The sequence below is a fragment of the Manacus candei genome, unplaced genomic scaffold, assembly GCF_025592945.1.
Source record: "Manacus candei isolate 608988 ecotype Guabito, Panama unplaced genomic scaffold, ASM2559294v1 h1tg000071l, whole genome shotgun sequence".
Lineage (NCBI taxonomy): Eukaryota > Metazoa > Chordata > Aves > Passeriformes > Pipridae > Manacus > Manacus candei.
In genome coordinates this window covers 1620601-1648585 of record NW_026138119.1, presented here as the reverse complement: position 1 = coordinate 1648585, position 27985 = coordinate 1620601, and the positions used below count along the sequence as shown (strand labels likewise).

The 27985-nt window shown below is 44.3% G+C and overlaps 2 protein-coding genes and 1 long non-coding RNA gene across 17 annotated transcripts in view; 2 read left to right on the top strand and 1 right to left on the bottom strand.

The window, feature by feature from the left end:
* RABGAP1 (RAB GTPase activating protein 1) overlaps positions 1-16041 on the top strand; it is a 74059-nt gene extending 58018 nt beyond the window's left edge. For both annotated transcript variants that reach the window (XM_051807506.1, XM_051807507.1), the window contains 13 exons: positions 7-120; positions 689-763; positions 2972-3097; positions 3455-3598; positions 5146-5187; positions 5527-5655; positions 8536-8628; positions 9614-9724; positions 12436-12540; positions 13015-13098; positions 13887-13958; positions 14447-14644; positions 15451-16041. In XM_051807506.1, the coding sequence (XP_051663466.1) occupies positions 7-120; positions 689-763; positions 2972-3097; positions 3455-3598; positions 5146-5187; positions 5527-5655; positions 8536-8628; positions 9614-9724; positions 12436-12540; positions 13015-13098; positions 13887-13958; positions 14447-14644; positions 15451-15573 (1416 nt within the window). In that variant the 3' untranslated portion in view covers positions 15574-16041. The remainder of the gene's footprint in view (positions 1-6; positions 121-688; positions 764-2971; positions 3098-3454; positions 3599-5145; positions 5188-5526; positions 5656-8535; positions 8629-9613; positions 9725-12435; positions 12541-13014; positions 13099-13886; positions 13959-14446; positions 14645-15450) is intronic.
* A 3731-nt stretch (positions 16042-19772) lies between these two features.
* Positions 19773-27985, top strand: part of LOC127480002 (uncharacterized) — a 51918-nt gene continuing 43705 nt past the window's right edge. The window contains exon 1 of the long non-coding RNA XR_007907743.1: positions 19773-19859. This is a non-coding gene — a long non-coding RNA (uncharacterized LOC127480002). The remainder of the gene's footprint in view (positions 19860-27985) is intronic.
* The window catches only part of STRBP (spermatid perinuclear RNA binding protein), a 59328-nt gene continuing 56693 nt past the window's right edge, over positions 25351-27985 (bottom strand). For 5 of the 14 annotated variants that reach the window (XM_051807521.1, XM_051807520.1, XM_051807523.1 and 2 more), the window contains one exon: positions 25351-25623. In XM_051807521.1, coding sequence (XP_051663481.1) covers positions 25469-25623 — 155 coding nt within the window. In that variant the 3' untranslated portion in view covers positions 25351-25468. The remainder of the gene's footprint in view (positions 25624-27985) is intronic. The other 9 variants (XR_007907736.1, XR_007907738.1, XR_007907740.1 and 6 more) reach the window with 3 other exon arrangements.

The following is a 27985-nucleotide window of genomic DNA, read 5'->3' as shown; positions in this document are numbered from 1 at the left end:
TAACAGGAGTCTCCACAAGACAGTGCCATCACCCGAGACATCAATCGAACATTCCCTGCTCATGATTATTTTAAAGATACTGGGGGGGATGGCCAGGACTCCCTGTACAAAATATGCAAGGTATTCTTTAAATTCTTCTGGGCTGGTTTTGGTAACTTGCATTCAACGGATGTGACTGGTAGCTGAAAAGAATGTGGATGTGTTACCATTGCCTGTCATGGAGACAGACTCTGGCCCTGGCTCACTCTGGTTTCTCACCATAGCTGGTGATGGTGCCACTCAGACAGGAGACATAAAGTCCTTCTGGATTCCTGAACACTGAAGTGTTTGGTGCAGAGACTTCCCATGATTCCAGACCTGTCAGCCTGGATCAAGCTGGACAAATTATGTAACTGGAGATAACTATGTACCTCCCATAAATGTTATAAAGCCACAGACATGCACTGAGGCTGCTTATTAACAGGAGGAGCTCGGCAGGAATGGACAGCTCACTGCATTCAGTTGGCTGGAGTTGTTTAGGCTTCCAGCACTCTTTTATATTCCTGGTCTTCTTCCTCTTCCTAATGTCCCTGTGGCACCTGTTTAGAGGTGAAAGTTTATGGAGCTGTGTTCAATGCAGTGTTTGTTCTGTTTTCTTTGTGTTTGTAGCCTGAGACAGATAGAAGTAAAGTCTTGATTCTTTTTTCAGGCCTACTCTGTCTACGATGAAGAGATTGGCTACTGCCAAGGCCAGTCGTTTCTTGCTGCTGTGCTGCTGTTACATGTAAGTGCTGGGGTTGCCCTCATTTGTTTCAAACTGAAGAATAGTTATTGCTCCACTGTGCCTGGAACAAACTCCTGAACTAGTGGAGTTGCAGGACTCATATCCACTTGTGTGTTGGTCAGTAATAACGTGATTTTAGACAGCGAAGAATGCATGGCTTAAAACCTCCTGTGGTGTTTGTGAGGACTCTGGTCTGCAGTCAGTGTTCATTCCCTGAGTTCCTGTTCCAGGACCCCTTCCTTCAGGGCTGTACTCACCAGCACCAGTAGACATGGAATTTGTGTTTAAGACAGCACTGTAAATGTTTTTGTTACAGGGTTTCAAGGTCAGATTTAAGCTTTTTAGAAGGTATTTTTACTGGAATCAGTCAGAAATATGGATGGTGATTGCCATGTCCTGTATACATGTATATATATACGTATATATATGAGTGTAGGGCATTGAGGGGATGTCAGTCATAAGGTCTCAGTGCAGACTGTGCTGCCTGTGGGCTGTTTCCTGTAGGTCTTTGTGCTCCTTGGTTTCAGAGGTTAGGGAAGGATACAATAATATTTTAATATTTTTAAAAGAAACTATATTATGCTTTTTTAAACTTAATTGCTGTTGATAGAAGTGATCTCATCAGCGTAATAGCCTTTAATTGCTGGTGTGTTCAGAAGCTGGAGAGAGATTGATGGTTCCCGTGTGTCAGGAGCAAAAGTTTTAGATTCACTCACGCTTGGGAAACAGGAGAGGATTAGAAATCTGTTCAAATTATTTATAGACTGCTCTGGTTTAAAGTAACGTCTGCTTTTTGTCAGTGTTTCTATTGCAAGGGGGAGCTGGAACTGCAGAGCTCCTAAGCCCAGTTGTGCTCTGAGGTTCCTTTTCCCAGCTGCTCTTCAGTGCCTGTTCTGCCACAGAGGGCTGAGCTGGAAGAGTTCTCTGCAGTTTGGTGGAAGGGGAGGTCTGGTCTTCAGGGGAGGACTCTCCATAGTGTTGTAAAGTCAGTGGAGGATATAGAAGAGATTGTAAACTCCATTCTTGTGAAACAAAAGCCAAGTGTTCAATGATAACAACCTTTTAGTTCTTCGTAACTGTAATCTGCAATATTTACTTGAGGAGCAATTAACTCTTAATTTCCTTGCTGAACCATCGAGAAGGGCAGCACTTCCTGATATGAGAATTGAACACTTTTATTGAAATAGATGTGCTTTCTTTCAGCTTTTTCATTGTCATATCTCCATTTTTTTTAATATCCATTTAATTAGAGAGACTCACTGTCATGAGTGAACCATGTGTTATTCCAGAGTTCTCCCTTTAACAACAGTTGTGGCTTCTGGGATTCATGTATGCATTTTAAAAAGCTAAATTTCTTTTTCTTTGATTGTCTTTGAAGTCAGCCTTTGGAGTGTGGCTGTTGGGGAAAATAAATAATAAAAACAAATGTTGCAGAAAAGGAAATTAAGTTTCTGTGAGTCTTTCACTCCCATTTTGGAATGTTTCAGCAAAGTTTTCAGTTTTAACAAACTCCATCTGCAGATTAATAATAGAATACTTGAAATGGATGTTCTGTCCTTTACAGGAACCAGGAACTGACCCAAAGTCAGACTTGTCTACGGAAATATGAAAACTGAATTTTGAGGGCAGGGAAAAATGTCAAAACACTGATGAGCTTTGAGTGTTTCTTCAGTTTTTGGCAGGAAAGGGACATTGAACCTTCCCAAACCAATGCTGAGTTGGGATAGGTGGAATTTCTATTGGCACTTACTGATCTCTCTTATTTGGGCCATCTAATAAATAAACACCAAATAAATAATGTCATTGAGAAAGGTAAATATAAAATTAATAATAAGGAAAAGATCCTGTTTAACATCCTCTAGTAATACTGCTTCTGTCTTATTTATGTAGCTGACAGAGGGTTAGGCTGGTCAAAATCTGACATGATTTGGAACAAAGACACCAGGAAACTGCTTTGGTCTTGATGTCTGGAAGATGTATTTTGAGTGGAGTGATTGAGAGGTGGTTTATTCCACAGAATAAGACTGCAATGCCCTTGGCAACACTGAATGTCATTTTGTGTGTTAATATTCTTGTTTACCCTCAAACCGGATTAAAAAGTGGTGACAATTTATCCTTTCAGCAAGAGGGAGGAGAAGGGAGGTGCAGCCAGGGGAGCTGATAGGAGAGGTTTGAATGCTCTGTGCTAAATGGTTTCCTCTCTCCCAGATGCCTGAGGAGCAAGCATTCAGTGTTCTGGTCAAAATCATGTTCGATTATGGACTCAGGGAACTTTTCAAACAGAACTTTGAAGATTTGCACTGCAAGTTCTATCAGCTGGAGCGCCTCATGCAGGTGGGGCTGGGGCCTGGGGGTGGGTGCTCAGAGCCTGCAGACCCCTGCTGCTTGTCTCAGACTGGAACAGTGCTGGTCACCTCACAGCAAGGGTGGAGAGGTGGCTCTGCTGGGTCAGCCAGCACTGGCTGGGTCTGCTGAGCCAAGTTACAATGTCCTGGTGGGCATCCACACCTGGACAAGCCTTTGGCATCCTTAGGAGGCCCCTTGGCATGTCAGGAATGGTGGGTGCAGAGCCCTGCCTTGCTGCACTGATTGTCACTCTCCCCGACTTTCCTCTGTAATTTGGGATTTCAGCTGCAGTCTGAATAGTCTAAATTAACTGACTCTGTGTGTGTGTGTGTGTTTTATTCCCAGGAATACATTCCTGACCTGTATAACCACTTCCTGGACATCAGCCTGGAAGCACACATGTATGCTTCCCAGTGGTTCCTGACCCTCTTCACTGCAAAATTCCCTCTCTACATGGTCTTCCATATTATTGACTTGCTCCTGTGTGAGGTGTGTGTTATAACTGCAGACTTGCACAGCTCCCAGCTCCTGACAGTTTGTCACTATGTTCATGTCCTTGTTACTATCTGTTCTGTCAGAGCAAGGCAGGTGATATTTTTATGTAAAGTGTTATATTTCTGCAATGAAAGAAGTTCTCAACATTTCAAAGATTCAAATTAGGAGTCACTATCTATTTAAAATATTATAATCTCCTATTTCCTATAGCATTGCTGAATCTATGTGAGATGACTCTAAACAGTGCTCATGGCATAAGAGTTAATTTAAAAATATGTGGATTCTTCTCTTGTTACAGTGTATTATACACAATGAGAACTTATTTTTTTCCTAGAATATTATTGCATGGAGGCCATTGGGTATAAAATTGCCCAGCTAACTTTCATGCTGGGCAACAAGCTTGGAGCTCTTTTTTCTGGGGAAACTTGAAGTCTCTCTCTGTTTCACAGGATATATTTAGAGAGCAAAGTTCTTTACATGGAGATTTTGTCTGCAGTCATGTTTAGAACAGTGTGTTTGGTGCTGTGCTGGTAAGCAGTGTAATTAGAGTCAGTGCTTATTAACATCAGTGAACAAATCCCATCTTGCACTGAAGCATCCTTGAGTTATTTAATGATTTGCTGGGTGACATTACACATCCATTCTTCCTTGGATCTGCAGTTGTTCCTGTGAAGTGGCTTTTCCTTCACTGAAGGGTTCCAGCATTCATAAACCTCCTGGTCAGTGTTCCTGCCCTTTCTCTGTGTCTGCTGCTTGCTTTGTCCATGTGCCAGTGGAATAGGAAGCAGCAGATGGTATGGAGAAAATGAGTTCTGTTTGTTTAGAAACACATTTTCAGTTCATAAATAGTAAATGTGCTCATAGGGAAGTTTTAAGGGTTTTTTTAATCGTTGTAAAGTAATAGTGAAAGAATAATTAGGTGGGAAGAAGAAAGACAATCCTGAAATAAGATGAGCAAAGTGTCACAATTACCAAAGGGACCCCTGGAGAAGGTGTGTGCTACTGCTGACTATGGGAACTGTTGGTGTTTAATTGGACTATATCAATAAAGCACTGTAAGGAGTAGTGGCAAAGTAGATGCCGTGGGACTCGTCCTGGAGTGAGTCACTTTGTTTTTCATGACACAAATTGTCCCAGGTTTGGAAGATGAGAACTTGATGTGTTGGTGTATATATTGTTGCATTTGAATTGGTGTTTGCAGAAGTTGCTATATGAAAATTAAATTATCTTGAGCTGGCCAACTAGTCATTAAAAATAAATAAAGAGCACAACAGTGCCTTCATCGTTTTAGACTAATGAGGAGATAGTAAAACTGTGTTAATTGTTTTGCTCTCTGTAATGGCTCTCCAGTAAAGACACTTTCCCAGTTGTTTGCAAAGTCATTCTCTGGGCCTTTGATTTAAAAGAGCACCTGGTTACATGTGTATCCTGGTTTTCCTTTTCACAGACACTAGACAAGCAACAAAACCCACCAAATAAATTCATACCCAGGCTTGTAAACACTGAGAAATTAATTTGTTTTGTCTTCCTTTTTTTTCCAGGGAATAAGTGTTATCTTTAACGTTGCACTGGGATTATTAAAAGTGAGTATACAATGTTACTCTGTGGTTTATGAATCATCATGAAAACATTAAGAATATAAAAAATTAAGACGCTGTTTACAAAAATATGATGCTTTCTTTTAAGAAACCAACAACTCCCTGTGTTACACGTGCTGTGGTCTGGCACATCCTGTGCAGGACAGTGCTTTTTTGGGGGGGTGAATAGAAGGTTGCAGAAATAGAAACAAGCACTCTTTGCAGAAGGTTAAGAAGCAGTGATGTTTTGAGAGCTTTCCAAAACTCTTGCTGCTTTATTGTCTCTGGGAAATTCAGCAGTTGTACAGAACGGGCTTTTTCTGGTGTTTGTCTCCCTGTGTGCAGACCACCAAGGATGATTTGTTACTGACTGACTTCGAGGGGGCTCTCAAGTTCTTCCGGGTGCAGCTGCCCAAGCGGTACCGCTCCGAGGAGAACGCCAAGAAGCTGATGGAGCTGGCCTGCAACATGAAGGTGAGGGTGCTGGCACTGCAGGCTCCTCTCTGGGGACACCTCCTGTCTCCAGCTGTAACCCAGCAACTCACTCGTCCAAATGCAAATGCAGGTTAATTGGATATGGTTGTGTAGATTAGTTTTGAGTTGGACACACTGGTGTGGTTCAAAGTATCCCCTCTCCTTCAGATTCACCACAGGAAATCTTTGCAGCATCAGCGTGGAATTACACAACTTGCACAGCATGTTAACATCCAAGGCAGCTTGGGATCCTGATCCTGGTGTAGTAGCAGTGTGGATACCAGTATTCTGCACAGAGTTCAAGCATATCTTTTATGAAACTAGTGCAGAAATTACAGAATAATCAAGACTAAAGCTGTTTTATCTCCTGACTCTAATTTAGCATTAGCCACAGATTAAATGTTGCACATGCCTCTGGTTCAGATCCCTCAGGCACACGGTGTGACTCCTGGGGGTGGTCCTGTGCAGGATTAAGAGCTGGACTCGATGATCCCTGTGGGTCTGTTCTGTCCAGCATATTCTCTCATTCTGTGATAATAAGTACATTTATCATTTATGTTCCCAAATAACAACTTGTTCCTCTTCCCACTCTGCCAAAATTCCCTGCATTCCCAGTGCTGTGTGAAGTGGCACAAGCAAACAGTCTCTGAGTGGACATGGCAAAGTTGTCCACAGCTTGTGGAGTGCTGTGAGGGTTGGGGGGATTAAAGGGGAGGTTATGGAGAAAGCACAGACAGCACTGCTGGGCTCAACACAGGTGCTGGACACTTGTGTATCACATCTGATGGAAGTGCTGCACATATTGCTTTCCTTGACCTAATACATAAGTCCTTTGCTGTCAGTAGAAATCTCCAGCTCTGTATCTGCAAGTGTTTTTTTGAGCAGAAAAGGGCCTGATGTCAAAATAAATAATTTATAGGAAGGGAGAAGTAGCCTGGCTAAGGCATTGTGATTAGAACAGCATTCTGCTGAAAGGAGGTCAGCAAAGGATCAGCTGGAGACAACACTAGATTCTTAAAGTCACTCATCATTGTTGCCATCAAATCATGGAATCACAGAGTGGTTTGGGTTGGAAGGGACCTTAAAGCTCATGTCATTCCACCCCTGCCATGGGCAGGGACACCTTCCACTAGCCCAGGTTGCTCCAAACCCCGTCCAAGCTGGCCTTGGACACTTCCAGGGATGGGGCAGCTGCAGCTTCTCTGAGCAACAAATGTTAGCAGAGTTATATTAGCTGCCTCCTGTGCCCCCAAAAAACTGTGATGGGACTGCAGTGTCCATTTCTGCTTCCTCTGACTGTGCAAACCAAGAATCCTTCCCAGGGCAGGGATCCCTCCAGGCCTCCAGTGCCTGGAATTGGTGACAGTGGCAAATCTTCCCAGGATCACCTGAAAAAGGCAAACACTCTTAATGTCCTTGGAAAAGAAGATGAAAATACAGTGGTGTGTCTGCCTTCCTGCTCTCTTGCATGGCTGGATGCCTGACTTGTCAAGATCTAACCTTTACACAGCTGGAGATTTGGGGTACGACACCCAAAGACTTGGGCAGTGTTAGAGCAGAGGCAGAGCAGGGAGATAATCCACTCAAGGTTCTGCCTTCACTGTCAGGGAAGGGTTAATACTCTGGGTGGGTGTCTGGGGTGCTTAGTAAGAATAACTCCTGCAGTTGTGATGTGGTTGGAGCTGCTCCAGGCAAAGGGGGTGGCATCTCCAAAAGGGCCATCCTCGTCCCAAGGGCCGGGAGGTGCTTCTGGCCAGCCCTCACTAGAGGGAGCCTGGCCACCAGGTTTCTGCAGCTCCTCTCCAGGAAGGCTGTTAATGATAAAACCAGAGAGAAGAGAAGAGAAACCAAACACGTTTTCCATTCTCCCTGTCGTTTATGCATGTAAAATTGAGCCTGTTTCTCAGACAAGGGTTTTTTCAAGAGGAAACCATAGCCATTTATTTGGGTTACTGAAATAATACTAAAGGTTTAGTAGCAACTTTTAATGCCAGAGATTTCGTTTAGATGCACAGTGAGTGGGATGTGAAATGCTCACAGTGCTCTGGGCATGGTCCCTGTTCTGAACCATTGCAGCACATGGCCCAGGTGACACCAGGAAAGGTGCTGGGCAGGATCTGTTACAGCCTCCCTTGTGTTCCCTGGCCCTGTAGGACTTGAGCACTGGGCACAAAAAAATAATGAATTCAACATCACCTTTCTGTCCCTTCTCACAGAAGGGGAAACTGGGGCGTGAGAGAGTCCCTTTGCTGGTGTTGGTGTCCATGGGAGCCCAGGGCAGCATTCCAGCTGCCCAAAGCCCAGAGCAGCACAGGACAGGGCTCACATGCCTCAGAGCTGTTGCTTGTGTAGACACCTCAGCAACCCAGGGCCTGGGCTGTTTTCTGCTGAGCTTGAGTGACACCAGCAGAGATGTCAGCTGAGCCTGCACTTGCCCTTTCAGCACTTGCAGTCTCATGTTAAAGTAAACCAAATACCTCTGTGTGATGGTAAATGTTACAGCTGAAGAAGCCTCTGCATCAGACCAGTTCAGAAATTAAACCTGGCTCGTGGGGTTCTGTTCTGCTGAGCCACTGCAGTGTGTGGAGCAGCAGAGAGCTGGGCAGCACCAAGGGAGAGCTGGGGCAGGATGCTCTGGGTGCCTCTGGAAACCTTCCCTGTATTCCACAAAAGGATGAGAGGCAGAGATGCTGCTGTCATTGTACTGAGTGGAATCGAGGTTCTGACCATCTCTGAGGGTTTGACACTCAGAGCTGGGGGAAGCCATGAGCTGTGTTTTGTAGAAGGCAGCAGTTGCCTAAAGCTGGTATCATAACCTTGTGTGAATTGTGTTCTTTTATTGATGTTCTGGGCAGGAACTAATGGGCTGCTTTAATTTAGATTAGCCAGAAGAAGCTGAAGAAATATGAAAAGGAATATCATACCATGAGAGAGCAGCAAGCTCAACAGGAGGATCCTATAGAAAGATTTGAGGTAACATTTACCTTCTCCAGTCTGATTTAACAAACAGGAAATTCCTATTTTGCCTCCTTTTTTTTTTGAGCTCTTTTTGTTTGGTGACCAGTTTGGATGCAACAGGGGAATTGGCTCCCTGAAGGGAATCTTTCTCTGTACTGGCAGTGTTAATCAGGATGGGGTTATTGTGAGCCCAGCTTTGTGCAAAAAAAGAATAATATGAATTTATATTTGGGGTTGCAGAAGTGTTTCAGTAGAGCCTGTTTCTAGCACTTGTGTAACATGCCAACTGCACCAAAACCCATGAACAGAAAGGAAATGCCTAATTAATTCTAGCTCTGCCTTCCATGATTGCAATCCTGCCTTTACTCCTCTCCCTAATTTCAAATGAGGTATGTTACAGTAAGAATATAATTTTATGAGTAGTGTACTTATCAAATAAATATAGGAAGAAATTACACATATAAAGTTATGTATGTGTACACATACTACAATAACACACACAGACATATAAATTTATGTATTTTAATCAGAAAAGTTTTATGTAAACTGTTTAGTATTTGTCTCTGTGCTGGGAGTTGTAACAGGAGGGAGAAAATAGAGTGTTTTTCCCAGGATCCTCTTCTCTCACCTGTTTCCTACATGCAAATTCTATTTTGAGCCAGGAAAAGCAGCACTTGCAGGAAGCGCCTGGCAAGGTATCGATGGCAGAATGATACCCCTCCCATTGCAGGCTTCAGAAACATTTCTGTAGCTCAACAAGTCATAGCTGAGCAGAGTTATTTATACCTGGTTTCTTCTCAAGGCTAATACTGTATTTATTTTATATTTATAGTATGATTAGCTAGTTCTGTCCTCAGGGAATGTCATGCAGGTAGAGTTGTCTTTGCATACTTCAGGATACCAGGCTGGCTTTTGTGTGTAGGCACAGTAGGCTTGGTGTTCTAGACACAAACACCTGGGAAGGCCTTTTTGTGGATCCCTGTTGTCTTGTGTCCCCCAGAGGGAGAACCGGCGCCTGCAGGAGGCAAACATGAGGCTGGAGCAGGAGAATGATGACCTGGCACACGAGCTGGTGACCAGCAAGATCGCGCTGAGGAAGGACCTGGACAATGTAAGATGTGTCTTTGTGCTGTCTAGTGCAGACAAGGGCTAATTCCTTCTTGCTGCTCTCACTGGAGAGGAGATACATGGAGTAGTTTTTATTTGGGTGGGCCAGGATTCCTTCCTCCACATCCTTGTTGCACACTGATGATCAGGCCTGTGACACAGGACTGGTGGCTGAAATACTGATGAGTGTGAAAAGCATTCTGAGTAATCTGAGGGAAAGGAGAGCTTCTGAGCCCGGACTTGGGTAGTTGCCTTCTTCTCTCTGTATGTTCAAAGAAAGTCTAGCAAGAGCTATGCCAAGTCTTTGAATTGTCACAGAGACAGTAACATGGATGCTGGATTCTCTTTTCCTGGGATTTTTATGAATATGATTTCACAGCAGACAGGCTTTGCAAAGTGCCTGATAAACTTGAAAGGCTGAGTCTGTCTGGCTTGGCGTGGCTCAGGCTCTCAGGTACCTCGGGCAACTCTGAGAACGCTGTTGTGGTTCCCATTTGGCTGGTTGGAATCTGCCCCTGTGAACTCCCCCTCCTGGGCTCTTTCCATGTCAGGAGAGCTCTGAGGAGGAAATGTGAGGTTCACTTTGGGTTACAGGAATTTTTTTTCAGCTTCCTGTCCCATTCCCTTCTTTACACATTCACGTTTGGGAGATTTTATTATTTTATTATTTTGGGAGATATGCTTATTCTCTTTTGACAGGACATGCAGAGGCAGAAAGGTGCTGGCATTTCTAGCACATGGCAGGCTGGAGCACATTTCGTGTGTCTGCTGGGGGAGGTGAGGGGAAGAGTTCAAGTGCTCGTGTTTTGCCATTCTTGTTCTGTACCAAGATAAGTGCATTTCTGAAATCTCAAAGGAAAATGACTTCTGAAAGTCATACAGTGCAGGAGTTGACAGGCTTTCAAATGTTCCTGTGTATCTGCCTCAGAGAATTTAAGGTTTCCCACGGCCTCCTGGAAACTTGCTGTTGGAATAATGTTCCTGTCCTAAATGTTGATGCCAGTGGGTGATTGTTGCTCTTGCTGAGATTTGGTTTATGACTGTCAGGTTTTTTACAATTACTGCTCTTTGGTGTTAAGGTGTGTGAATCAGGAAGCAGCTTTTCACCACGCTTTGGTGTGTTCACCTCCTCCTGCCTGGGTTTTTCCCCTTCATTAGTGAGGCTTCCAGAAGGCTCTACAGGCTGCCCAGCACTGGCACTCAGGGAGTGGACTCCAGCAAAAAATGTCCTGAAGGAGCTTTTTCTACCAGTTTTTAACTGTTGTTTGTGGCTGCTTGAGCCTGTATGAGACACAGTTACACTTTTACATTGTTTTGTTTAAATGGAGAACTGGGAGGGGAACAAAATCAGACAAAACCTTTGATATGCCTCACTGGATATATGATAGTCTTGTCTTCAAAGATGGTAAATGATTTTTGGCAGCATTTGGGTTATCCCCAGGGAGGACATAGGTAGGTTTGATCCTACTTTAGGACCCTGATTAATTCTTTTAATTGGATCCTGAAATAAGTTTCTTTCTGCCAGCCCAATGTCCTGAAAGGGAAGTACCGAAGGACATTGTTTAACACACCTTTTCTAATGCCTTCATGGCATGTCTGAAATCTGCAACCTAAAAGATCAAAGCAAAGCATTTGAAAATACAAGAATTTCCTTAATATCCTTTCACTAGACCAGAAAATAGGCTTCATATTTCTGCTGTGGTTGGGCTCCCACATCCCAGTTTGCTTTAACTTTAAAACAGCTTAAAATCCATCTATAATGAAAAGATGTTCTCTTTGCCTTTGCCATCTGTTTTAAAGGATCAGCAGGACTTTTAAGGGACTAAAATTCACTTTTTGATTTTGTTCCTTTGAAGGGAATCGGTACAGCTACTTTCTGAAGATTTTATATATCAGTTGAGTTATTGATCTATTTTTATGTAGAATCCATACACCTATTGGGAAGTGCTGTGTTGTGTGTGTGAGACAGGAAGAGGTGTCTTAACTTTGCAGAGTTTTTAGTGGTTTATAAAGAGCCTGAAATTTTTCAATAACATATCTTTGTTCTTAAAAAACTGCAGTAAAAAGGGATTGTTGGTTTCTGGTGGGACATTTCTTTAAGGAGGCAGGAGAGAGGGGCCTGGCTCTTATGTTTGCCTTGGTAGCTCAGCTTTTTCATGCAGTATTTTCTGGGTGACATAAGAGATGTATGACATCCCTTGGTAGGTGCCATAGAATTCTGAGGGCTTTTTAAACCTTGTAGAGGCCTTTTTCATTAATTCTGTTTTCATTGCAAGGTTGAATGTTTGCAAATTGAGCTTAGGTCTGAGCTGGTTGTTAGTCTTTTATCGATCTTGCACATTGTGAGCTGTGCTGTGCCTTTGGTTGTCTTCAAAATGTATTGGTCAACTTCCAGTCTGGATACAAAGAAAACAACTTAATTCTGTTATTGGATTTATTTGGAGCAATCCCTACTCCAGTTTTGCTAAAACTAATCACTGAATTCAAGAAGTTTTGGAGTGATGGGATGTAAGTGCTGTTCACTAATTTTGATTTGTTGATGCTTTGCCATTGCAATGGTAACTTTTAGAAAAATAACTTTCAGAATAAAGTTGTACTGTTTTTAATAACAGTGAGCCAAACCTTAACAAGACTGACAGGGCTGCACTCTTGGCTCTGTGCTGGTGGAGGCACAGCAGGGAAGCCCCTCAGTGCTGCCTCCACTCTGTGTTCCAGGCAGAGGAGAAGGCAGATGCCCTGAATAAGGAACTGCTGATGACCAAACAGAAGCTGATTGATGCAGAGGAAGAAAAGAGGCGCCTGGAGGAAGAATCTGCTCAGGTTGGGGGCATTTCTGCCATTTCCACTGTTCTGTACAGTGCAGAAATGATAAAAATAACAAGTGACAAGTGTGGGAAGGGCTTAATGTTCTAAGTCATGTTTGTCCCTCTTCTGCGCTGTGAAGGACGTCAGCAGAGCAGGATTTGGCACTTCCCTGCCAGGTGCTTCGCAGGGTGGGAATTGTTCACTCGGAATCACAAAGGCACAGGCTGTGCCAGGGCTGCTGCACAGAGAGGCAGTGCAGGACTTCAGCTGGCAGCACTGTTTTAGTGCTTCCTTCCCTTCACCAGTCCACTGTTCTGTCAGTGATGGCCACCAAAGCCCAGCTTTTCCTTGCCTCTGTGGAGCTGAGCTGGGCCATTGCTCCCTGGTGTAGAGCAGAGCAGGGAGGTTAAGGAGGAGGAGGAAATACCACCTGGGTATTTTTCAGACTATAGCCATATAAACCCTTTATTTTCTTTTTCTTTCCTGCAGCTGAAGGAAATGTGTCGTAGGGAACTGGATAAGGCAGAGTCAGAGATCAAAAAGAACAGCTCTATTATTGGTGACTACAAACAGGTGAGTACAACCTCAGGGGGATGTGGTTTGCTACCAAAGTGCAGGACCTCCCCAGGTATTTTAGGAGATTTCGGGAAGTCAGTGTGATCTGTGCCATGCAGTTGAGGAGACATGGGAAGCCTGGGGTTGGTTGTGCCTTTTCTTTTGCTGAGGTGCTGGTGTTGGTGGTCAGTCCTGTCTGCCCCTGATGTGGGTGTTTGTACTTGATCAGTCACCACAGCCTGACCTTGTTCAGATGGGCTCCTGTGGATCAAAGGTTCACCTCATCCACAAAAACTTCTCTCCCAGCTTTCCTTTTTCAATCAAGTGGTAATAGCACCTAAGAAATAAAAAGAAGATGCCATTTTCCTTTCAAAGATTTCCTTTGGTTTTCAAGCTCCCCATCACAAGGTATCAAGGGAACACATTCATGTATCTTTTTAGTGGGCCCATAACAGGTTTCAGGGAATGAATTAGGTTTTTTACTACTCTGTCTTGACGGTTCTTTTATCCCAAAGGCAACAAAAAGAGCCATGTTATTCTTAACCTTTTCTGGCTCCTTTAGCAAGGCCAAACTGCTAATAACTTACATTGAAACTGCACCTTTTCCTGTGGGAATGGAAGAAGATGTAGAGAATGGGAATACGAACAATGGGACAACTTAATGCAGCATCCCAATTTTCCTGGCTTTCTAAGAGTCCTCAGACTATCCATCTTAATATTGCAGTAGCATTTATTTGTACTTTAGCATTCATTTGGGAGGAAATTTACATTTATAAATGGTCTGGTAACATAATTTTGCTTGTCAGATTTGTTCCCAGCTGAGTGAGCGACTGGAAAAGCAACAAACAGCAAATAAAGCTGAAATTGAGAAAATACGGGTAAGAGACCAGAGAGATGCACAGTCTCCAATGTTTCAGTCCCTTAGCAAAATCCTGCCAGCAAGCACACAATTTATTGCATTATTAAAATGGTGGCTGCAAGACAGTTCCTGTAGATAAAAGAGAAGATTACAAGGGGGAGGTCTGGGAGAAAAGATGAGTAGGTGTCATCCCTGTCCTGCTGTAGTGGTTACAGGATAATGTTGATGCTGGGTAATAATAACTGTCAATTTTTCTGAGGGGTCTTTTTTTTCTGGAAGAGATTCTCTGACTGTCTTTTACCTTAAAGTAACCTGGGGGTGGGACAAAGCCCCTTATTGTAGCCAAGTAACACAGCAGTTTGCAGAGCCCACGAGGTGGGGGTGGCAGGAGTTCCTGCTTGGCTGTGCCTGCCCACAGGTTCCCATGAGCGATCCCCCTGGTGCAGAGGCAGGAAGAGGCTTTGATCACATGCCCAGCCCTTGGTTCACACCCAGGTGTTTGTTTAGCAAAAGGTGGATGACTGCGAGCACTGCCGGGAGTTCTTCAACAAGGAGGGCCGGGTGAAGGTGGCCAGCACTGCCAAGGACGGGTCGGACGAGGACACGGACGAGGAGAAGGAAACGCTGAAGAACCAGCTGAGGGAGATGGAGCTTGAGCTGGCCCAGACCAAACTGCAGCTTGTGGAGGCGGAATGTAAAATACAGGTAATGCTCTGGAGGTTCCTTCTGTTGTCTGTACAGAGCGTCTGCATTCCTAGAAAAATGTGTGTGGGAATTGTGGAGGGATTGGAACAGAGCCTGTTGGTTGAAACTGTAACCTGCTATTTCCTGCCTGTGCTATTTAACCAAACACTGGGGCTGAAACTCGGTGTGTGCAGACAACATAATTGAAGTTGCACGAACTGTATTTACCAGCTCCTCCAACTTGCAGACATCTGCCTGTCTGCAGTGCAGCACTGACTGCCTGATCCTCTGCAACTGCTTGGAAGGGATCCAAGCTGTGACAGAGCACTGAATCACACACTCCTTTATCTCGCAATCAGTGTTAAATGAAGAGCTAACATGTGACAAATGTTAGACATGTTTCTTAAAACACGATTGGAAAGCACTCCAGGTACTTGAGGTATTTGTGTAAAAAATGACAACGTTGTTCTTTTAGCCTAAAACTGGTGTGTCAGTGCTGCTTGTTCACAGAAAGGTAAAAATTAGTTTGTAGAAAGTCCACTTCCTGTGGGAGTAGCTCCTCCTCAGATGGGAGAGAATTAAAGGGTTTGGATGTACTGAAGAAAGGGGAATGTTTCACTAAGGGCAAGGACACAAGTCTTGTTTTGCTTTTCAAAGCTTTTTTTTCCTCTCTTCATTGGCTTGTTGAACTGCTTTTAACTTATGTAAGACTGGTTTAACTTCTAAAAGTGGCCAAGAGGTTGTAGATGTCCTAGAGCCTTCTAAGTTTGACTCCTATAACCTTGTACTGTGAATGCATAACAAAATAATTACTCTTGTGTTTGCAGGACTTGGAGCACCATTTGGGTCTGGCCCTGAATGAAGTACAAGCTGCAAAGAAAACGTGGTTCAACAGAACAATAAGCTCTATAAAAACAGTGACTGGAGTCCAAGGAAAAGAGACTTGTTGAAAAGCAGTTCTGTCAAACACACCTTTTAACACAACACCTTTTGTTGCCTTCCTTGGCCAGATGTTTAATTCTGTGACATGAGAGGACCAGAATGTAAATAAAATAGAAACACAGCATGTCAGGATTTCAATAGGTCAGTGATAAAGAGGATGGAAACACGGGAGAGGTTTTATTGCTAGACATGGGATGTTCATACTACTGATATTTAACAGGTGATGTAGCTAGATTGAAGCTCTTCAGAGAAACACTCCATTCTGCGTCTGGCTGGAGGCTTTTCACAGACTAGGTACGAGAACTTACCAAACCCTAATTGTTAAGTTTACATATGATAGGTTTTTTTACAGTTATAACCTTTTTTAATATTTTATTTGAAAGGAAAAGTGTCACTAACGAAGTAAAAAAAAAAAAAAAGGAAAAAAAAAGGAAAAAAGGAAAAAATGCAACAAAAAAAGACAACTTTATCAAGAACTACATCAGTGCCAGAAAGCAGTCCCCAGAGGTAGGAAATGGAGAGTAGGAGGTGACATGTTTTGCTTTATGAATGGGGATGATTTCAGCATTCCTGTCGAGCAACCCCACTTTGTTTTAGTAGATGTAGCATCCATCTCTCTGTGTTTGGCATTTCTTTCTGTTACTAATCAATTCTATGCAACTCTGGGCTTTTTTGGCATGGGCAGCCAAACCAATCCCCCACCGCAGGCTGGGAGACTTGTGGAAGTGCTAGACAAGAATAATGCGAGTTCTTGGCGAGTTTCCGTTTCACTCGTGCCATGTTGTTCATCCACATATCAGCAGCGTTCTCCTGCCCCCCCCAGGACTGCTCCAGAGTGCTAATGATGTGGATGGGCTGACATGGAACCGAGTCTGTCTGGGGTCTGTCCGGTTTCTGTTCTGTTCCTGTTTGTTTGTTTGTTTTTACCCGGCTGTAGCAGGGCCTTCTGCGGAGCTCCCCCGGAGCTTCCAGGTTTTAGTTTTGCACATAGGTATGAATGGGACAAAGAAACAATAAACTGAGATATATATGAGGCAGAAATCACAGCGTGGGTGTAGCTGCGAGCATCTCTAGCTGTCCCCTCTCTTCCCTGGGAGTTCCCAGGGGGTGTAGGTCGTTCTTCACGCTCGATGCAGTTGCACTAATAGGTGCTAAACGTGCTTGGAGTCCTTATTCCTTGGATTGTATTGAGTTCTCACCAGAAAGCTGTAGAATGGAGTTTTGCACCTTGTAATTTTTTAATTTATAATGGTTTGTGTTATGCTGAAGTATCTATTGCATCAGTGGATAAATTTTGTGTGCAGTGTGAGTATAAGCTGGTAACAATAAGAGGCACTGGTTTGTATATAAAGATATTTGGTTTATTTTGTATTTCTACCTTTTTCTTGTTTACTGTACTAATGCTAGCTAATGTACTCTGTAACTACGGGATAGAACATGCTATGTCCAAGCTTTTTTCCTTAACTGCATACATTATCCCTATTGTTTAATACCAAAAAAAAATACTGTAACTCCATCAATATTAGATGCGTGGACATTGTGGTAGCATAGTTGCAGTGTGTATACTTTATGAATTGAAATATAAACTAGTAAAATTGTATAACTATTTTCTTGTTTCATTTCATTTGAACAGGAAGTTAATTAAATATTTTGCAATATAAAACTAATTCTCTTCTTAAAGTAGAAGCAGTAGCATCTGCGGGCTTCTCCAAGACTGAAACTATAGTCATGCTGCAAAGGGCTTTGCTAAAAAAGACTGCATGTTCTGAGTGCTGCCAACACTGGTTTATATAATAAAATCTAGGGTTTGCTTTGAAAAAAGAAACTGCAAAATGACCTTGTGCAGCTTGAGACTTGTGACTCAGTATTTCTCAAACATGCCCAATTTAGAACATTTTTTTTTCCCATGGCCCTCCAAATTCTGCTTGAATCTGCAAAATAGATGTAGGCAAGCTCTGCTTATCACCATCAGCACCACATTCCGTGGGGTCATGTGTGGTTCCCGTCATCCTCCCCAGGATTTTTAGCTGCACGACTGGAGGGTGCACTAATTGGGTCACGGGGCAGCTCAGCTCCCCAGCTCCGTGTTCTGCAGAGAGAACAAGGAGTGAAAATGCATTTTTGTCACCAAAACGACTAAAGGTGACTGGGGAAGCAGCCCTGCTCTAGGAGGCTGTTGTGGTGTCACCTTTCCAGCCCTACTTTTGCTTTAAGAGAATGGTTTTATGTGGCTGTGCGTGGTCTCTGCTGCTTTGTCTTTCCCAGAGGGGCATCCCTTGGTAAGGTCAGCTCTGCAATTTCTCTGTAATTACAACTTTTAATTAAAGTTTAAAGGTAAGTAGGGAGAGGAAGAAACAACCCAGAGCACTTCATTCACTTGTCTTCCTCAAAGGGACTGGGAAATAGTGTAAGGGTGTACTTTCCTCCAGAACTGAGGTACTTAGAGGGAGGGGAAAGCTGCTTTATTGTTCAGATTTCTTCCACTCTTTAAGTAAACATTACCTCCAAATTGCAGGCAGATATACTCCCCTTTTTAGTATGATGTGGGACATACATAACTGCTTCCCAGCATTTCATCCGAAATATTTCACAGGCAGCTTCCAGCCATTATGGATTATTTTACATGCCTACCTGAAGGTTTTTGATGCACAGAATTACCAAGGTGTTTCACTCCATCTAAAATATCCACAACTAATCAAGAAAAATGGATCCTGTGCTGAGATGTGCATCTTTTGAAGCACAATTACATGGAATTACACAAGGAAGCAGGTCAGTTTTAAGATGAGGAAATTTGCAGATGTTCAAAACTATGAATAGGCAAGGTAAAAAACCAGGGCCATTGAGTCAGAGCTGCTGTGAAGCACGAGTGTTTTACAGCCCTGTAAGTGAAAAGAAATGAGTGTGTTTGGCAGCATTTTTGGCATTAATAAGATGGTTACTTGCTGGTAGTCAGTCACCCTTGAGCTCACATGTGCCTCTAAGCTGGGTTTGAGCACTGAACTGGGTTTAATCCCCTGTGCCCCCGGCTCCGGGCTCCAAATGCTTTGTGTGTTTGTGCTGTATCACTCAGTTCCGATGGGCTCAGTGTGGGAGATCCAGTGTTACAATCTCATTTGTGTTGCAGAACTTCTTGGCTGCTCAGGGTCCGCAGCTGGAAGTGGATATTCAGGATCTGTCAGAAAGTTTTACCTTTAAGCATTGCTGGTAAGCCGTCTGGAAATTTATATAACTACCTCCCTGACTTTTTTTTAGCTGCCCTTCTTATCCGTGGCAGTGATATAAAGTTCCTGTTATCAAGAGGAGGATTTCACTCCATCTGTTCAACAGCTTGGCTCGCATTCATCCAGCCTAACTTTAGACACTTCGGAGATGCCGAACGTTAAGAGCTTAATCCAGGGAGGTTTTCCAGCCCCGGGTGGGAGCAGGGACAACACTGCGGGTGGATCACCAGGGCTTGTGCCGGTGCCCTGATGGATCAGGGAACCTCGTGTGAGCCAACAAACTCAACCGAGGGTCCTTCTAAACTAAATAAAGGAGCCACCACTGGACACACTAGGGATTACTTTCTATTTTATTTTTTCCTCCTTTTTCCTCCATTTTTTTTATTGTGTGGTATTTTTCCTTCTGTATTACCGACGACAATCAAGGTCTCTGCCTACAAAAGCCTTCAGGGCTTTGCTAGACTTTACTGCTGCATGTCCTAATGACTTTGAGGAATGAGGGTTTGTTTTGCTGCGTTTTCAGCATGCTAATGAAGAGGGCAGTGGAATCCGGGGCTGAGGGCGTTTTCTTAGGATACTGTGTCCACAGAGTTGCAGGCAGTACAGGGATGGCAGGACAAACGGGCGAGCACAAGGGCCCTGCTCAGGAGCCACGTTTTATGGGTGTAGCATTGAAGTCAAGTGTTCCCTCATGGTGCTCTAAGTTCTTCCTGAAGGGGGGTGAGTGGAACTGAGCTGACACTGAAGTGCAACATGCGTGTGACTGTCTCAGGCCGGTGTAGCCTGAACAAACCACCCCAACGCCGGGGCTTCGCGAACCCCCGCCCGGCTCAGGGCGGCCGCCGCCTCAGCGCCCTCACGGCTCCCGCCCGGGGGCGGGGCGCGCGAGCCCGCGGCGAGGTCTGATAGGCTGGCGCGGTGATTGGCAGCAGGAACGGCCAATGGGAGCCGGTGGCACGGGAGCGGCACCCTTTGTTCGCTGTGAGGGCCGTGGGAGTCGAGGTGCGGCGCCATTTTGTTTGCTGTGAGGGCCGCGGAAAGGGCGCAGGCGTGGGCTGGCCGGCGGGAAGGAGGTGCGGAGCGGGGCACGCTGCTGCCGGGCTGGAGGAGAGCAGAGGCTTTGGGGCGGGGCGGTGCCTCGTGAGGGGATCGCGGGGATCCTCACAAAGCTCTTCCAGAGTCTGTGGGTGTCCGGAAAGCGCCAGGGCACGAGACAACAGCAGAGCTTTAGATCAAACCATTAACTGCTGGAGATGGGTGATACTTCGGGGAAAACCTGTGCAGAACTTGGAGGGCGTTAATGGCCCTTGTGGAGAAGATGTGAAATTTTCCCTGGATTTGCACGGGATTTAAATTGCTTTGTCTGGTTTTCCCCCCTTGCAGACGCCCTCAGGCCCCTCAGGCTGAGGGCGCTGGTGGGTTCTGCCCGTGCAGCGGCACCATTTCAGCAGGAGGTGGGTGATGCTCATGTCACCCTGTCACGGGCACAGGTCTGTGCTGAGAGCTGAGCTCAGGACCCCCGAGCTGGAAAACTTTGAAATGGGCTCCTGCCTGGTACAGGCTCTGCTGAGTGCTGGTTGTGTTGCAATGCTGGGAGTACCGAAAGCTCAAATAAGGAAAAATAAACCCACTTCGGTAAATCTTAGAATCACTGAGGTCGCGCTTGGGCAGATGTGTAAAGGGATGCTATTTCTGTGCAGTAATTAGTGAGTGTAGAAAAAAATACAACTATAGTTCATAGGTTTACACACATAATGCATACAAATACAGAGGGTAAACACTATTTTAAATAGAACTTTTTTGTTCTTGAAGTAACAGGAGAAGAATGTGGTTTATCTGATCTCCTCCTGAGGACTGCAGAAGCAGTTTGCTCACCAATTTTGTGAAATATCTTGTATTTTTAATTGAGTAATTGTTCTACTTGTTTTGGCCCAAATTGGCATAGATGAAATTGCCACAGATGGCACTGTAAAAGTCCTGCACCCTGCAAGACTTCTAAAGAGCAGTGTTAAATAGCAGAAAATAATCTTCATTGAACAAACTCTTAATGTGAAATTAAATGTTCTCTATACTTTTAGGGAGCTAAAATCTATTCCAATAGAATTCAGCAGTTAGTTGATTCAAGTAATGAACTAACAAAGAATCTGTCAGGATGCCAAGTAGCATCCAGCCAGAAATGCCCAGCACTTGCAAAAACCTGTGTGTGTGAACCATCATTTCCTTTTAGCAAATCCAGAGTCTACAATCTGAGCGATTCCTGAAGTAATTCCAAAACGAGAACGTTCCATTTTGTGAATCTGATCTGAAAGTTATGTCCTTGTGCAAAAACGATCTGCTGAGAGGAAGTGTAGTAAAATTGAAATGTGTTGGCAGTAAATATATGGGATGTGTTTCTAATACATGTTGAACTTGGCTTAAAGTACTGGTAAGTTTCTTATCCTCTCTTGGTTTACTAACATTGGTTGAGATATGAGGTGTAGCAAACTTCATAGCGAAAGTTTATCACATAATGGAAGTTTTTTCAGAATACAGAAGTCTTACAGTGCATGTTGATTAAAATGTTAGGGCAAAAGTATTTTTTAATCAGCTTTAATGGCTTGAGTTACAGTTGGAGGTGATGTGACCTTAGTTGTTCTCTTGCTCTCTCATGATCTCACCTTAAAGGCCCTTGGTGTGTGGTTTAAGTGTGGCCATGGCGGTCACTGGAGGTGATGAGGGTTCCAAGTGCAGGTTGTTTTATGGAGGGCAGCAGGCTGGGTCAGTTGTGGTGTCACAGAGGTCCACCTTCATCAACAGCTTGTGTGGCAGAAGCTGCGATTTTTAGGAAGGTGCTGCTGTGCTTCAGATGGAATGGCAGCCACTGTGGGCTCTGAGGCTCCAGAAGGTGCAGAAGTGATGAGAGACTCGCAGGCTGCCAGCTCTGAGCAGGAGCCCTCCCCATGCCGAGCACAGTTAGCGTGTGCCATGAAAACATCCGAGCTGTGTGTTTAAACTCCCTGCTGGGAGCGTCTGTTCGTGCAGGGAGCTGTCACATCCAGGGTAAAGGGGAGCCCTGGAGCCGCAGTCAGAAAAGCTGCTAGGGAGGGGACACTGGAATAACTCCTGATATGGGGTTTACTAATCTGGCTGGTCAGTTTATGCCCCGCAGGGAAAAGAAAACTGCTGTGCAGATTTTATTCGGTTGCTGTGTCTGAGAAAAGGTAGTGAAGGACCCTCTGAGATGAGACAGTGCTGTGCCACTGTCAGCTGTCACAGTGTAAGGAAGGGGGGGTTACCGGTTCTTTGAAGAACACCCCAGCAAACCAACGTGGTTTTGGCACAGTTCTTGGCTGACAAGAAAAAAGGGAAGCAGCTTAATGCCTTCTGTGTCCTGAATGTTTATGCTCATTTAAAGAAGTGGTTTTACAGTAATTTAATACACACCAGAGAGAATGGGTGGGAAAGAGGAGGAGGATGAAGGCTGGTGACTTACAGAGCAATGTGTATCTGAGCTCTCTGCTTACCCAGGACATGGTAGGACTGCTGCATAATCCCCCAGGGAATCACTCGTGGAACAAGATCTTGTCTAGCACGGAGGGGGAAGGATGCTGTTTCTGTGTGATGACAACTGTGCGTCTCCCTGAGGTGATTTTAGAGTGGTACAGTGCAAACCCACAGCCAGAGGGGCTGTGGGAGCCTGTGCAGACTGCTGTGAATTATGGATGCCGTGGCTGCTGCTGCAGACACCAACAGCAAACTAGAGCTCCTGGGTGCCCCCAGCCTCAGAACTGCAGGAATAGCCTGGTTTCAGGGGCCACCACTTCCTCAGCAGCCTGGACTCTGAATGTCTTTAGAATTTACAGGTGCTGGTCATTTCTGTGGTTAGGACAGAGTGAGGAGGCCACTAATTAGTATAACTGACAAGTTCTAAATTCTATTCAAGTCATCCTTCATTTGATCTCAGTGAGAACAGTTTAATGTACAGACAGAAGAAGTTGCACGTTTTCAACATGTAACAGCATCTTTCTCAAAATGACATTGTTCATTAAACCCAGGGTAAGTGACCTGTGCAGCTCAGACCCCTGTCCACGTGTCTGCTTTGTGCTGGATGCAGGAATCCTGTGGCTACCTCAAGACCTGCAGTATTGGCAGTATAGGAGTTTGTGTGGAACTGCTTTGCAGGGCAACATAATTGGATTTACTGAGCTGTAGTTTGTCATCTTGCCCTGGTTTAGCCTTCCCTCTTCTACTGTAATCCAAAGTTACCCAGATTTAAAAAAAAAAAAACAGCTCTTTGAATAAATCATAACCAGCAGAGAGCTGAGCCTGCCTTTACTGTGAGCAGGAAATGCCACCTTTGGTGTGTGCCACCAAGGGGATGAGGAAAGTGTTATTTGTGCAGGGTATGTGATCCTTTTTTTGAGATCCAGAGGCCTTTTTAGGTTTTTGCCCCATGTTGGTGCCTGGAGCAGAAAGGGCCTTTTGTTGTAACTGTAACAAGAATACACCCAGGCCTTTTACAGCTTTGCAAATAACTGTGCTGGAACATATAGCCCAAACTGAAGATGAATTTAGGGCCCTGAAAGCAGTGGCAGCTCCAGTTACTTTCAGTTGATTGTACCAAGGATTGGGGTCACAAAAGAGAAGGATAATTTACAGCTTAGAAAATGGGAAAGAAAAGAACTCTTTCTAGCTGACTTGCTGGAACTCAATCCTGCAGCAAACCCCCAAAGTCAGCACAATGTCGTGAGCGATTAAGTGAGGTGTCACTTCTCTTCTGGCAGAAAGAGGGGTGCTGTTTTGGGCAGGTTTATAGATGCAGCAGTTACAAGCTGGCTTGTTACTTAGACATCAGTCAATAAATATTTTTTTCCTGCTTCCTGTGTAATCACTTTTCCAAGGTGATGTTGATTGCAGCAAGGTAAACTGGGCATCCTGCTTGTTAAGCAGATGGTTCCTTCTGCATGGATCCCTTCAGTGCCGTGCCAGCAAGGGATGGGGTTGGAGTGGTCAAGCAGTGTTGGGGAGGGCCTGAAAATGCTGAAGGAGCTTTCTGCTGCAGATTTCACTGTGTGCATTCACGTGCAGATTCCTAGTGAGAGGCACTGCAGGCTACCCAGAGAAAGTAGATGGATGTGGGTATATGTTGGTTTGGAGGGGTGAGGGGAGGTCAAGGGGCCACAGCTCACAGTTTCCCTGTTCTCCCAAGCAAGACACCCTGTCACTGCCTGGGCAAACTGAGCTTAGCTACAGCAGGGCAGGAGTAAAGCTGTGGGAGATGTCAGGCATTTTCACAGTGAACAAAGAAGGATGTGCCAACCTCCTTTATCAATCCAGCCCCAGTATTGTGTGACTCCTCCTGGGCATCACTCCCTTGTCAGCCCCTCTTCCATTCCTGCCAGGCCACAGAATGCCCGCCAGCTCCTGGAGTGGGCCCAGCTCGTTCCACTGACCAGCAGTTGCCAGGCTGCTGCTGAAGAGCTGTTGGCCTTCTCAGCACCTCCGAGATGATAATCCCAAGGGAGCTTTCGGAATGGCCTCTTGGTAAACCTGCTGACAGTAGGCATGTGCATAGGTTGGCATTATGCTGATACAGAAGGTAAAACTTCAGTTTCAGCCAAGTGTTAATGATGTTTTCTTAACTGCCTGTTCAATTCTTTGTGGATCTTACTTGCTAAATATTTGATACAGCTCCGAATTTTAAGAGATGTGCTGGTCTCTCAGTTCTCTGTGCATAACTGACTAGTTTGCAGCACACCAGCAGACCGGGCTGGCTGCACACTGTCCTGTCGAGGGAGAGTCTCACACCAAGTCCTGGGCCAGCCATCATGTATGCTGAGCTGTGGGATTTCAGACATCTCATTTTATTAAAAGCATTCTCTGTTATAGTCAGCTTACAACACTTTTTAATCCTTAAGTTTGATCTCTTCTAAATTTTATTAATGACCTCTGCACTCAGACTTTAATTCAGCATTTCAAGACTGGAAAATACACTTCTAAGAACAGTAAGAGTATATGTTAAATGTCTTCTCTAGCTTCCCTTCAAGAGTAAAACTGGGTTCTGTAGCTCTAGACACTTGGACATAATTTGTATATTCCAGGATAAGAAAAAAGTTTGAGAGAACCTTACTTGTTCTTTGTACAGGGAGTTCATCTTTTTAGAAAATAGACATCCGGTGTTTCTAATTAGGTAAATACTAGGAATTGCCCAGCTTTTTTCCCTTCCTGGCTAATCTCATCACAGCCTTCTCTGGGCTTTTCTGTAACTGCTTCCAAGGCAAACCCCAGAGGTAGTTGTGTGCAGCAGCCCTTGCACAGTTGCAGTCCTGTGTGCTCTGTTCAGTCTCACCTCTGTGAAGGAATGCATTCTGCTTGGTCCAGCATAAATGTGTCTTCTGTTTACATCTCCATCTCTGCTAACACTGCAGCCTTCAGAAGCCTGTCTGCCCTTTCTGCTGAGCCTGTTCAGCTGAGCTCAGACTCAGGTTCATGGACCTCTGTGGTTTGGCTTCCCAGGCTTCAGAAATCCCTTAAAGCCAGTTCCCTCTCTGTAACCAACCCCCCAACCCAATCATTAGGCCGTGATTCCTGTTTGCAGAGATAAGCCTTTATTGGAGCTATTGGAAGCAATGGGACATGGTTCTGGTTTCTATACAGAGAAGTCTGTAGCACTGGGTTACAATCAGTGGCAGATGACCCGAGGTTACAGTGCAGATCTGTTGTGTACAGTCAGGAACAGTGGTGGCGTACAACCCACGGCACAGAAGCCAAATGAAGCCGAGTGGACGGTACAGCAGCACGGGAGGAAGCAGCTGAATGTACAGAGAGCATTCCCTTGACATTTGCAGGCTTTTTTGGCTAGTGAGTAGAGACAGCTCAATTTAAAATTCAGTGTGCAGTTATTTTTCTTCCCACTCAACTGCTTCCAAATTAAGAAGATTTGGATGTTCAGATCACATTTTTAATGCTATAAATAGCTACGGTTGTTGCCAAATTACTTTATTTGAAATTTCCTTATTTAGATCATAGTCAGGAATAGTTCAGTCATCATTGTTCTTTACTGATTACAAATTGGGAGAAAACTGAAGGATTTTCAAAGTGGTCTGTAATTAGACCACAAGGATCTCTTGTACTTCATTTGGAAGTTTAATTCTGGGTAACTTCTTTTGATAGAGATTTATTGGGAAGAAAGATTGAATTGTCTACCATATTACTCATTTGTGGAATTCATTCATAGTACTTAAGGTTTAGATAGTTTAAAGGTCATACTTCTTTGTATTCAATCCATATCCAATCTTAGTGTAAAAATAAACACTCCATCCTCTATGGATAAATAAATCCATCTGTTGGCTGCAGGTCAGACCTTTATTGGTGAAAGAGATTTAGAAAAATAGATCTTTTCTTTAACGTTTACTATGCTGACCCACAAAGGAAAAGTGAAATTCATTCAAGTCTAGAAACAGAAATACAGTACAAGTGATTTATAGAATTGCATTCCCTCTCTCTACAAACTTGCTGAGCATGAAACACTGCCCCAAAGCACTGCCTCTGTCTTTTCCTTGTCTTGGAGAAGGAATTGTCATCAGAGAAGTCACATCATACTGCACTGCCAGATTTCCTGTCAGAAGGGCTCTGCCTCCTGAGGAGTCTTTGCTTAGGAATTATTTAGATGGATGGATGATGGTGGTTTGGGTTATACAAAGGTGATGATATTTTAACCCAAATTAGCAGCAATTTTAATTGATTTGATTGATGGTGATTTTTGGTGGGTGAAAGCTCAACCATTAAAAAAAAAAAGCCTATGACTGGATTTGGAAAACGACAGCCTTTCCTCAAAATCTCCACTTCCAAGCCTGCTTCCCATCGATGTCCTCCTCAGCAAGGGGCTGGTACGTTTGGCAGCACAGGTTTCATGCTCAACTTTGTCACTGAGAGCTAGACAGGACTTTAAAAAGCACACAGCCCACTGGGACTTGCTCTGCTGTAGTACTTCAGTGCTTTTGAGAGCCCCCACCCCAGCAGTGTTGCTCTCTGAGAAGTGCAAGTGTCCCAGCCTGGCTCTGGGCAGCGGGAGGCCGGTGACATTCCGCAGTGGAAGCAGTAGTTAAGCACCAGTTACTGGCCCCTGCAGAGGCTCAAGAGACCAGAATTGCTTCGCAGAGAGCTGGTCGGCCTAAAAAGCTTAGTCAGTTGGATCAATAAGTATTGACTTAGGGTTAGGATTAGAAATAAGACACTGCACCTTGGAACTGGAAGACAGAGTCAACTTCCTCCCTTTTCTGTCCAAAAGGAGACTGGCTCCAAAATGTTTGTCCTTAAGGACCTTTGTGATGCCTGACACGTAACTCACTAAGCGCGTGTGCATGTACCTGTCCCTTTGGCAGGGAACACTGAATGTATGACTGGACAAAGCTTTGAGGCTTTTTTCTGTGATTTTTTTTGTTTTAACCATCTGCTCTGTGTCATGTTGTCCCTGAAGGCGTGTTTACCCACTCCTAAATTATGCAGCATTGCCCAGAGAATGGCTCTGTAGTTGAACATGCTCTCTGCAGTACAGCCTCCCTTTTCCTCCAGTGGATGTGGATTTCCATGCCATAGATGTTATTAGAAAACTACACTTGTCTTTATCCTGTTATTTTTGAGCAGGGAAGCAGTGATATGAATTTGAAAACACAGGAAATAATCTGTACAGCAAATCAGAATTTTCATAATTAAATTCATATGATCACTAACTCTTCAAAAGCTGTACTGCTCTGAATGCTGTTCTCCAGCCCACCATTACTCTCCTTTGAGCAGTATCACTTTCCATCTGCTCAGAAACAGTTCTTTGTGGAAATAATGAAAGAAGAATAAATACTGCCTCTCCTACACTGACTCTGTGAGTTTACAGGACGCCCTTACAGAACTCCCTCAGTTCTGTTGGGAGTGCAGCAATACACACATTTTGGTATGCATAGATCAGTAAATTGTAGCAGTGCCAGCAGTAAAACAAAACTTGCCAAGATGTCCTGTTCCTCTTAATTAAGCTTGATTTATATGTGCCTGTTGACTTAAGATGTGGTTAGTGTCCACTGCTGGGATGATGCAGTACCCTGAGTAACTTTGTATTGATTATGCTTACACAAGCTTGTGCTTTTCCAAGAACACAGAAATGGAGCACAAAGAAAATAAAGAAGTATATCAGGTTGTTTCCATGGAACACTGTTAATCTATTCATAGC